At 42.9% G+C, this 12,740-nt stretch overlaps 1 protein-coding gene across 1 annotated transcript in view; it reads right to left on the bottom strand.

The window, feature by feature from the left end:
- The window catches only part of TWF1 (twinfilin actin binding protein 1), a 71,054-nt gene that overhangs the window by 35,930 nt on the left and 22,384 nt on the right, over positions 1-12,740 (bottom strand). The window contains exons 2-3 of the mRNA XM_040343888.1: positions 2,518-2,595; positions 1,632-1,810 (exon numbers count right to left, since the gene is read on the bottom strand). Of these exons, the coding sequence (XP_040199822.1) occupies positions 1,632-1,810; positions 2,518-2,595 (257 nt within the window). The remainder of the gene's footprint in view (positions 1-1,631; positions 1,811-2,517; positions 2,596-12,740) is intronic.

Below are 12,740 nucleotides of genomic sequence, written 5' to 3' on the forward strand. Positions count from 1 at the left end.
CAGTAACGTGGACTTTGCAGCTGACTGCCTTGCCCAACGATGCCACAACATTGCCTTTCACGTGATGGTAGAAAGCTGGAATGGCCTGAGGTGTAAAAAAAATAGCGACTGGGATCCTGTCATTGTGGTACAGCACATTCTGCAAATTCACAGAAGGGGGCAGAATCCCCCCCCCCCCAAGCGTAAAGGCAGAAGTTGTAGAGCCAGCAGCTTTGACAAGCTTGCATTTAGACGCTGACTATGTGGATGGCAGGGACTGCATTTTTTTCCCGCTGCAGCAGATGGGGCAGAGAAATTTGCCAGCTATAGTTTACAGCTGGTGGTGTGCTGCAAGGACCTGGGACACCCTGCGCTAGACCATCATCCCTGTCAGTGGAGGCTGCTGAGAGGTTGTGAGGTATAGCAGGGACAGACTGAGGTGAGTAAGGAGGAATGACAGATTTGTGCCCCTTTTGGGTGGCTTTTAGGTGCTCCTGCCAATGGGCTGAGTGATGGGAGGTTAAATGCCTTGTCAAGCATGTGGTACCCAAATGATTTGTGTTTTTTCCACGCTTGATGTGCTTGAGACAAAGTTTGTAAACAGTGTGATCAGCTGCACATGTACTAAAAAAAAGGCCCAGACAGCTGAGCTGTGGGAAGTGGGCTGGGAGATAACAGCTCTATAATTTTATGGAATAGGGGGGCTGCTCTCTACTCTTCCATGATGGCTGCCTTGTTGGGGTTGTGCCTCACCCTCACTTTCCTCTTCTGCTCTATCTGGCACCTAAGTCGAGTCAGTAACCTCATCGTCGTTATCTCCTCCATCTTATTTATCACTGGAGACAACTTTGCAATATGCTTCAGCTGGGGAACACGGGCAACATCACTAAACAGAGGAAATGATGCCGTGCCTAAGGACTGCCCATGTCCACCTTTGCTTGTGGACACATACCCTGCTGGCCCCCTAAAAGAGCCATGGGAATGTCTGTCTCTCCTTGCTATTCTCCCAGACATGATGGGAGGGGTGCTTATTAACAAAATGTAATAAAGATGTGTAAATGTGTACGTGGATGCATTTTAATCAATGGAAAAGGGTGTTTGGTGCACTTTAATTTGAATATTCACTACACAGACATCCTTCACGGAGAAACTAGATAATACTGAAATATACTGCGCCAAGCATGTAGTAGCACACAGAACTACATGGCGTTAAACTTGCAGTAAAGCAATGAAATATAAGGCCTTAAACTTGCAGTAATGCACAGAACTATATTGCGTTAAACTTGCAGTAAAGCAATGAAATATAAGGCCTTAAACTTGCAGTAATGCACAGAACGATATTGCGTTAAACTTGCAGTAACGCACAGAACTGTATGGCGATAAACTTGCAGTAAAACAACTGAAATATACAGAGTTAAGCGTGCACTAACGCAATAAAAATATACTGTGTTAAACGGTCACTACACTCACACTGACTGAACTGACAGCATTGAGGTGGTTAAACATCATAAACTTTGACCGAATCCTCCAATCTTATTTAATATGCTCTTGCAAAATTTATTTTGCAGGCCCCTTACATATAACCATCATTTTATCAGCAATAATGAAATTAAATATCAAATTCTGTAAAGCGAGCTGTGGCCTGCACTTACATGAGAGTAGTCTGGTGACCAGGCAATGAAGACCCATTCGTGACCCTGTGCATTCTGGGAATCCAACCGATACAAAATGTAACATGGTTGCTTATCTTCTAAAATTGGTAATATAAAGTCATCGTAGTCTTTGTCCCAAGAGCTTACTGGTTTTTCACGAACGCTCACAGTCAATTGCTCTATTAGTAAAACAAAGAAGAATTTACAGGAGATTAGCAATTTCCCCAGTAACACTATAACACTGCCACTTTACCTAGATTTCAGGACAGATATGCAAGCTTTCATGTAATATATGTGCCCATTTAAAGTGGTAGTAAAGCCTGCTTGGCGATTTTTACCTACAAGTAAGCCTATAAGAGTTACTGTTACTTTTCCCATTTAAATTTCCAGCGATCCAGAGCTGCAATCATCCTGTGTAAGAGGCTAAAGAGGAGTGGTGATGCCACCCAGTCCCCCATCCCATGGTGCTCAGGCCTCGTGATTGTCTGCTAGACCTGTACATGGTGAATAAGTGGATGTCATATGCTCTTTAATATCAGGAAGCATTGGGCTTTCTATATTGTGGTAGCTGATGCAGGAGCAATGCTGGATCACTAATAATGTGAGTGTAATTGATGCAGAGGGGAGGGGGCGCTTTAACATACTCTGGATGGGCACAGTGACAGTATAACTGGAACCAATGCCCCCATTTATTTTAGTTTTTCCCTTCACTTCCAGTCCTGGTAACCATAGTCACCAGGACACACAGAGAGAAGTTAAATGAAACAACATAAAGCTGCTGTTTATGAGGCATGGAAGGAGCAGTTCTCTAAATAGATCTGTACTCTGGTGAATAAACACGCACTTTGCATTGAAGGCAGAAAGAAATAACAACTGTATTACAAACCATCTTCGATATCCAGCTTTAGCAGTCTGTACTTTCCGTTCCTGGCTTTGGCAAAGGTTTCTCGAACATCATCACTTGCTGTTAATGAAAAATCAAATAAAAATTGTTGTACTGATGTATAAGGAAATACAGTATTAAAAATGCAAAGACATTATTTTACAATCAGTTTTTTTCCCCAACCAGTAATCATGGGGTAATACAGAAATACAACTTGAGTTTTAGGTATTTAAAATTGCATTTGGGGCATATATCCCTGAATGCATGTGGCCCTATATGCGAGGACCATTCAGTACAGCATCCACGTATTTTAGCCCGTCATTGATTTTGACAAGCTGCTGACAGCGATGCTGGACGCCATCTCTATGCCTCTCTGGTGCCTGAAAATGCCAGGATTTGATGCGGACAGACCAAACTGTCTGTGTTCATGTAGCCTAATGCACATACACTATATGAAAAAAAAAAAAAAAAAAAAAACGGTCAAAATTCGCTCATTTAGACAGTTTTCGTTTTTCGGCCAGTTAATGGGCACAAATCGTTTGGGACGTTTTTGAGCCAAAAAAAAAGACAAGTTTGGACATTTTCTGCCGAACGAACAATAAATTGAAAGGTTTCCTGTCCAAACTGTTTGCGCCGGGTAATGGTATATGTGAAAAACACAAAATAAATCATTTATGTCCATTGAACGATTTATTGGTCATTATATAATGGCACCATCGTTTTCTCTCACGGCCGAATGTTCGTTTTTTGGAAATGGGTTTGAACGATGAAGTGAATGGTCAGCATAAGGCTAAGCTAAAAATATATATGTTTTTTTAAAACTCTGGTGATAGCATTTTGTAGCATTAGCGGTTTATTACCATTTTTTGCAGCTGCTTAAAACAAAATTGGTAGCGTTTAGGAGCATTTACAGTTTTTTTTTTTTCTGCTGGAAAAATGCTCTGTGAAACTCTACAAAAACTATTTATTTTCTGCTCCTAGATGCTGAAGCTCAAAAAAAAAAATGCTTATAGCCTAAAATAGTATGCATAGAACAACATTTTGATTCTAGGAGCAGAAAACAAAAATGCTAATAGCTTCTAGGAGCTTTGAAAAAAATAAAAACACAAATATGCTTCCTTTTCTCTCCTATACCAAATATACCAATAGCTCACTCCAGGCTAATACATACATTATTTAGTGCTATTCACTGGGCAATAGCATTCAATTGGCACTCCTCCACTGTGCCTTGGACTCAAGTTATGAACCGCAGGCTATCCATCAAATTATCAGAACATATTCACCACACATTGTTTGATACTATGCACATTTACGTAAACAAAATGGACACCTTGGGAACTAGCCTTGCTAGAATGATGCGTTATAGTAAGATCCCATAAGTACTATGCAGCCTTAAATTGATCATAGGATTTATATGATAGTTCAAGTATTCACACCTATATTTGTAATTTCCCTCATTGTGATGTTGCTCATTTTTATATGTTTATCACATTCCTTATACGTTTATTGAGACTTTTCCTATAATAAACAGTTTTGTAAACAAAAAAACACTAGTGTGTATGGAGCCTGAAAACCAAGTTGTAACCACTAAGGCTTGCTTCACACTTGTGCAAAGCGGGAACCCTGCAAATCCACTGCGGGTTCCCACATCACACCCAACTCGCACAGCAGTTCACACTGCCAATGACACCCCAATTTTAACTCGCATATCGCACTGCAAACTGACAGTTCGGACATGAATTGGATTGCATGGGTGTTTACACACTCCAATTCTGGCGTGGAGCAAAAAAATGGTCCTGTGCGAGTTTGGTCTGAATGCGATGCAATATCAGCCATACAATCTGTATGGCTGAAATCGCATTGCACGGACATCGCATGTGATTTGCACATGTGATCTCGCAGAGCACGCTGGTGTGCATCGGCACAAAAGAACTGAGCCCATTTCTGACACTTATTGCGCCAGATTCATGTAGAATCGGGCAAATCTGCGGCGGTGTAACGTATGACATTTACGTTACGCCGCCGCAAGTTTTACGGGCAAGTGCTTGATTCACAAAGCACTTGCCTGTAAAGTTGCAGCGGCGTAGCGTAAATCCCCCAGCGCAAGCCCGCCTAATTCAAATGATCCGGGTAGGGGGCGTGGATCATTTAAATTAGGCGCGTTCCCGCGCCGAACGTACTGCGCATGCGCCGTCCCTAAAATTTCCCGACGTGCATTTCGCTAAATGACGTCGCAAGGACGTCATTGGTTTCGAAGCATCTTAGGCATGTTTAAGTGTATCTCAGTTTGAGAATACACTTAAACATACGACGGGCTTAGATTCTGAGTTATGTCGGCGTATCTGCTTTGAGAATCTGGCCCATTGTCTACAAGTTAAACATTTTTTTTTTTTGTTTGTTTTTTTGCTAGAAAATTACTTAGAGCCCCCAAACATTATATATTTGTTGTTAGCAGACAGCCTAGAGAATAAAATGGAGATCGTTGCAATATTTTATGTCACACCATATCTTAAAAAAGCAATTGGTTTTGGAAAAAAATCTTCTTTTTTTTTTTTTTCAAAAAAGTGTAAGAAGAAAACAGTAAAGTTAGCCCAATTTTTTTCTAGGATGTGAAATATAATGTTACACCGAGTAAATTAATACCCAACATGTCATGCTTCAAAATTGCGCCCGCTCGTGGAATGGCGACAAAAATTCCATAGGCGACGTTTAAAAATTTCTACAGGTTACCAGTTTTTAGTTACAGAGGAGCTCTAGTTCTAGAATTATTGCTCTTGCTCTAACGATTGTGCCAATACCTCACATGTGTGGTTTGAACACCATTTAAATATGCGTTTGCTTCTGCATGCGAGCTTGAAGTGACAGGACGCTTTAAAAAAAAAAAAAAAAATAATAACTTATTTATTTTACTTTATTTATTTTTACACTGTCCCTTTACAAAAAAATAAGATAGAAATAAAAGGAATCCTTATTATCTATTACAAGGGAATGTAAACAGTAGAGCTGCACGATTCATCGCGGAGAGAATCGCGATCTCGATTCTCCCCACCCGCGATCTCCCCGCAAGATGACCAGCAATTCTTCTGTGTCACCGCCGGTTCCACGTAACCAGCGTGGAACGCAAATGGCGCCGATATCGGAACCGACGTCAGCAGCCTGCGCCGCTGGATGGATGCCTGGGCTTCTCTCACACTTCTGTACAACTGTAGTGTGTATCCATGCGCCACCCAGTGGTTGCCGGCGGTACTGCTTCTGATGTATTAATCTTTCTCACAGTTCTGTACAACTGTGTGTATCCATGTGCCACCCAATGGTTGCTGGCGGTACTGCTTCTGATGTATAAAAAAAGAGACCAGTGATATGTCTATAATGTTAAAGACATTGGGCCAGATCCACGTAGCCTGGCGCATTGTTGCGTCCGGCGTAGCGCATCTCTGATACACTACGCCGCCGTAACTTACAGCGTAATTTTCTTATCCAGTAAGTTACGGCGGCGTAGTGTAACTTTGGCGGCGTAAGGGCGCACAATTCAAATGGATGTGATGGGGCGTGTTTTATGTTAATACGTCTTGACCCAACGTAAATTACTATTTTTTTTTTTGAACGGCGCATGCACCGTCCGTGGGGGAATCCCAGTGCGCATGCTCGAAATTAACCCGCAACAAGCCAATGCTTACAATGTGAACGTCATTCTACGCAAAGCCCTATTCGCGAACGACTTGCGCAAACAACGTAAATTTTTCAAAATTCGACCCAGGAACGACGTCCATACTTAACATAGGATACGCCTCATATAGCAGTGGTAACTATACTCCGAAAAAAGCCTTACGGCCGTGGCTCGCCGTAACTAGCTAATTTGCATACTCGACGCGGAAATCGACGGAAACGCCACCTAGCAGCCAGCGTAAATATGCACCTTAGATCCGACGGCGTACCAAGTCGGATCTAGCCCAGCTTCAGGCGTATCTTGTTTTATGGATACAAAACAAAGATACGCCGGAGCAAACTAGAAGTTACGCGGCGTATCAATAGATACGCCAGCGTAACTTCTTTGAGGATCTGGCCCCATATAACTCCTATGAAAAAAGCAGAATCAAAGTTTGATTCTGCTTTTTTCATAGGAGTTATATGGTCTTTAACATTATAGACATATCACTGGTCTGTTTTTTATATATTCATATTTTCACATAAATCACAGATTTATTTTGGGGGGGGGGGGGGGTTCTGGCATTCAGTTTTTGAGAATCGTGATCTTTAGTCTAAGCAAAAGAATCGTGATTCTCATTTTGACCAGAATCTTGCAGCTCTAGTAAACAGTAAAAGAAAAAAAGCATGACAGGGCCTCTAATGTGAGATCTGGGGTCAAAAAGACCTCAGATCTCATATTTACACTTAAAAGCAATAAACAAAAAAAAGGTTATGCGTAGGGAAACCAGATATAAAGGAGTGGTATGAAAGAATAGAATACATCAGTAAAATGGAATACGTACGCAGCAGAGATACAGGGCAAGCTGGAAAATACAACAGTATATGGGGAAGATGGATAGATTTCAAGGCTTTGGAGAAATACATGGAAAAGATGATGGAGGGTAGCAGGCTCGAAATAGGATATGGCAAACCATATAGGGAGTTGGAAAAGGGGGGGGGGTAGGGAGGAGGGAGAATGGTGAATGGGTAGGGGTACAATGTACCCCATACTCATTCACATAGGGTGGGGGCCGGGATCTTGGTCCCCCCCTTGTTAAAGGGGGCTCCCAAATTACGATAAGCCCCTCCCCCGCCTGCAGACCCCTGACAACCAATGGCCAGGGTTGTTGGGAAGAGGCCCTTTTTCTCATCAACATGGGGACAAGGTGCTTTGGGGTGTGGGGCACAGGGCCCCCCGGCCCCAAAGCACCCACTCCCCATGTTGAGGGCATGCGGCCTGGTAAAGTTCAGGGGGGGGGCGTTCGCTCCTCCCCACCCGATTTCCTGAGCTGCCGGGCTGTGTGCTCGGATAAGGGTCTGGTATGGATTTTAGGGGGGACCCCCACGCTGTCTTTTTTTTTTGACGTGGAGTTCCCCCTCAAGGTCATCAGAGCACAAGTCGCATGCCAGACTTCAGCGATATTCAATGGGCTGAAGTAGGATCAAAGTTGGACCAAAGTAGTAAAGGGAGCATTTTCTTGTGTTGGACCAGTTAAGACGGCTCCCATAGGGAAACAGGATTTTCACACGACATGAGCTCCCAATGTCAGAGTGCTTGTCGTACCAGTGTGAACCCGGCTTTAAGGTGGCCATACACTGTACAATCTGATTGTATAATCTCCTTTAGATCTACCACCAGCTGAGCCTTTAAGGTTAGGGGTCACAGCCAGGTGGAAGTTGCTTTTCAGTTGAGATTAGTGGTGAGGAGTGCATGTTGAAAAAATAACATGCAGAAAATATTACTGGATCCAAAAACCATTCTATAACTCCAAAACAATCTATGGATTTCCAGAAGCCAGAACTAATGTACATACGTTGTACATATCCGCCTACAAAAATGAACTCGGCAAGAAAGAAAAATCTTTTCTAGCTTGAGCAGGTGTTTCATGTTTGCACTGAACAGAATAATCATAAAATGGTAATAAAAAGGTCAGGTAGCCTTGTTTCACCAGACGGTACAATATGAATAAGTGGAACAAAGTCCACACTCTCAGATAAACAGATATAAACAAAGATGGCCTGCATGTGCTCATGTGAAAGTCAGGGCACCACTTGAGCAGGCAGGCCTTTGATCTGCTCTAATATACATGATTTATTACATGTGCATCTGGAAAGGCAGCTCTGCTCACCAGTGGAACTTTACTCTGTACTAGGGTAGATTTAAGCCTAGTACACGTGATCAGAAAATTGTACAAAAAAATACCGCTTTCGAAGCGAGCATGCTATAATCTGATCGTTAGTATACAACTTTTGAGAGCAGATCAGGACAGATCGTGCAAAATTATCCAATAGGACGGGCACGCAAAAGAAAATTCTCGTATGATACCAGATCAAACTATTTTTGTTCAAAAATACATTACATCAGTTCCGAATTTTTATTGTCGTACGTTAATTTTCTTAACTTTTCCAATACTCTCATCCTGTGCCAGGCTTTAGATGTGTGTCTAAGGCCAGCCATAGCCTGAGCAAAATGTATTTCCTGCAACCACAGGTCAGTGTGATTCTCCCGATGGAGAGACGGGGGCAGCCACTAGCAATGATCGCATGTAAAATCTAACAGGCTGCTTGTTCCCAAGCTGATCGGTCAACCTAAGTATATCAGCCTGCTCATACATGGTTCAAATCTAAGCCGGTTCAGCAAGAACCGGATGAGATTCGAATCGTCTATGGCTGGCTTAAATCTCCCTTTCCATGTTCAGACACACTTCAGAGGCTACTGACAGGCAGTGAGGAAGTGAGGTAAAGCCTCCTCACCACCTGTTTTAACCCCATTTTTGCCAGCAACCGTGTGCATTGCACACCGTTGCTAGGTATTTGTGGTGTATGGTGTGCTTGCCGCCACCAATCGCTACATGTCCGGTAAAACTTTGCTGTGCATGTTGAAGTGATTGTAAAGGATTATTTTTTTTTGTTGTTGTTGTTGTTGTTGTTGTTTTTAAATAACAAACATGTCATACTTGCCTCCAGTGTGCAGCTTGCTTTGCACAGAGTGGCCCGGAACATCCTCTTCGGGGGTCTCTTGGCAGCTCTCACGGATCCTCCCTACATCAGATAACCCCCTGGGAGAAGTGCTCTCCCGAGGGGTTATCTCGGGTGGCACGCTCATGAGTCATTCATTCGACGTCCATAGCTGCTGAATGTATGACTTGGCCCCGCCTCCGGCGCCAGTGTCACTGGATTTGATTGACAGCAGCAGGTGAAAAAACACCTTGCTGTCTCAGGCCCCCCTGTTTTACTTACCTGAGCCCATTGACCTGCTCTGTGCGTCCCCCCGGTGTCCTCTTCTTCATGGAGTTTCAGCGTTGATTGGCTCCTGTTGCCGTCAATCAAATCCAATGACGCAACCACCGGGGGGCGTGACCAAGTGATACACTTGCCGTCTATGGACGCCGACTGTATCACACGGCAGCACGCCCGCAAGCTAACCCCCTCGGGAAAGAGCTTCCCAGGGGGTGAACATCTATTGCGTGGAGGCGCCAAGACAGCCGCCGAGGGACCCCAGAACAGCAGGATCGGGGCCACTCTGTGCAAGACGAACTGGAGGCAAGCATGACATGTTTGTTTGTTATTTAATTAAAAAAAAAAAAAACTTTCAGGGTAAAAAATCATGACTGCAGCATGTAAGCACCCTGGCCCACTGTTTATTGTAGCTTAAGGGGGGACAACTGACAGGAAGACAAAACGTAGCTTAACTGCGCATTTTTGCCGCCCCCGCCAACCGCACACATCATACGACTTCCGACAGCATAGCATTTACTTTTTTTTTTTTACCATAAACAAACAGCTAGTTCTGGGAGTATAAGACACGCTTGTATCTAAATGACAAAGTATCCAAATAAAGAAATTGTTTGAACAAATTAGTTCCACAGTGATGAACTAAGAAACTAGGAGAATTTATCTTTCATCTGTTGTGAAAAGTCTGAATAATTAAAGACAATTGCCGATTGTCTGCTTTGGGTTACTGCACTTTTACTTACCAAATTATAAGCATTGTATGCTTACCTGCTCTGTGCAATGATACTGCACAGAGCAGTCCTTTACCTTCCTTCTGTCCCCAGCCAGCCTTGTTCACTCCCCTTCTTGCAGGTGCCCCAATAGCAAGCCATGTGCAACAGAGGCACCTGCAGGCATGCTCCCGTGTCGAGCACACTACTGGAGGACTCGATTAAAGTGGTTGTAAACCCTCTGTTTATGTGTCTCAGTCATCCGCTGTCTCTCCTCTGTCCTGGCTTTCACACTGGAGAAACAGCAGCCGCTGTTTCAGGTCAGTTTGCAGGCACCCCAGTGTGAAAGGGGTCTTAGAGTTCCATAACGTTATGTGGCCCGTGTGTGTGCTTTTTAAAAGAAATGCTGTTCTATACCTTATTTCAGCGTGTCGTTTCGACGCACACATGACCGCCCGCCGCTCTCCAGATCTACGTAAGCGAGGGATTCTCAGCCCCTCCAGCTATAGCTGTCAGATAGAGAGAAGAAATGGTGGGCGGTCATATGAGCGCTGAGCAGCGCTCTGAAATAAGGTAAAGAGCAGAATTTTTTTCATAAAGCACACACACAGGCCACATAACATTATGGAACACGAAGGATTGCCTAAAAATTACAAAGTGGGTTTACAACCACTTTAATGCAGAGAATTTATTACGGTTAAAGGGAGACTAAAAAAAAAAAAAAAAAAATCTAAAAAACTAAATTAGCGGTGTTAAAAGTTTATCTATGGTCGAAATTTTTTAATTATATATTTATTTCTACATTGAAGTTCACTTATTTCTAGCTTACCATTTTTAATCTGAATGATCATGAAAGTGGTTATAAAGGAAGAAGGTTTTTTAACCCAATACATTCATTAAAAGGTAAAAAACCCTCTTCCAGCCCCCACTAAATATTTAGCAACAGAAGATTTCTTAAAAAAAAAAAAAAAAGTTTAAAACAGGCAAATATAGTATTCCTTCCTATACACTAATGCTAGCAGCATAAGGATTAAAAAAAATAGATAAATAAATGGGCAGACTCGATGGACAACTTGTTATTCTTTCTGCTGTTAATTTTCGATGTTCTATGTCAAGGATATGCAATTAGCGGACCTCCAACTGTTTCAGAACTACAAGTCCCATGAGGCATAGCAAGACTGACAGCCACAAGCATGACACCCAGAGGCAGAGGCATGATGGGACTTGTAGTTTCGCAACAGCTGGAGGTCCGCTAATTGCATATCCCCGTTCTATGTCAAATTCAGTTCAGCTACGGAAGGACTTAGCCCCTTAAAGCGGTGGTTCACCCTAAAAAGCACGTTTCTACCATGAAATCCAGCATACTAGCGTGAGCTACAGTATGCCTTTATTTATTTTTTTTGCGCCGTACTCACTGTTTAACCCCATAGTTAAGTTTCAGACTCCCCGCGAGGAACGGGCATTCCTAGGCAGAGGGAAACATGATTGACGGCCGGCTATGGCGCGTCACGCTTCCCACGTCACGCTTCCCGAGTAGGACTCGGCTCTTCACGTCGCTATACGGCGCCTGCGCACAGACTAGGAGCTGACTGCGCAGGCGCCGTGAAGAGCCAAGTCCTATTTCGGCTATTTCCGGGAAGCGTGCCGCGCCATAGCCGGCCGTCAATCATGTTCCCCTCTGCATAGGAACGCCTACTAGTCTGAAACTTAACTACGGGATTAAACAGTGAATACGGCGCAAAAAAATAAAATAAAATAAAGGCATACTGTTGCTCGCGCTACTATGCTGGATGGCATGTTAGAAAAAAAATGTTTAGGGTGAACCCCCGCTTTAATGACCAGGCCATTCTTTGTGTTTACGGCACTGCTTTACTTTAACCGAAAATTGTGTGGATGTGCAACGTTATACCCAAATAAAATGTCCCTTTTTTCCCCCACAAATATAACTTTTTTTTGTGATATTTGATCTACGGTTTTTATTTTTTGCACTATAAAACAAAAAAAAGGACTGACAATTTTGAAAAAAATAAAATAAAATATTTTAAACTTTTTTTTTTTTTTTATAGCAAAAACGTAATTGTTTCATCAGTTTAGGCCAATATGTATTCTTTTACTTTTTTTTGGAAAAAAAATCCCAATAAGCATGTAAAGATTGGTTTGCGCAAAAGTTATAGCGTTTACAAAATAGGGGAAAGATTTAGGGACTTTTAATTTTTTTTATTGTTTTTACTAGTAATGGCAGGGATCAGCGATTTTTTGTGGGGTTACGGTGGACAAATCTGTCCCCAAGTGACACTTTTTGGTGACCAGTGACACCAATACAGTGATCAGTGCTATAAAAATGCACTAGCAGGGAAAGGATTAACACTAGGGGTGATCAAAGAGTTAAGTGTTCCCTTTGGGAGGTGCTTTCTAACTGTCAGGGGGGATAGATAGATAGATAGATAGATAGATAGATAGATAGATAGCTGTTCCTGTCTGAACAGGAATCTGCCTTCTTTACATAGGCAGAACCCCGTTCTGCCCCTGTGAGGAGTGAGCGCAGGTGGCCGCTGGGCACGTGCATCGACGCACGTGCCCCCGTATCTATTACAG

The sequence above is a fragment of the Rana temporaria genome, chromosome 3, assembly GCF_905171775.1.
Source record: "Rana temporaria chromosome 3, aRanTem1.1, whole genome shotgun sequence".
Classification (NCBI taxonomy): domain Eukaryota; kingdom Metazoa; phylum Chordata; class Amphibia; order Anura; family Ranidae; genus Rana; species Rana temporaria.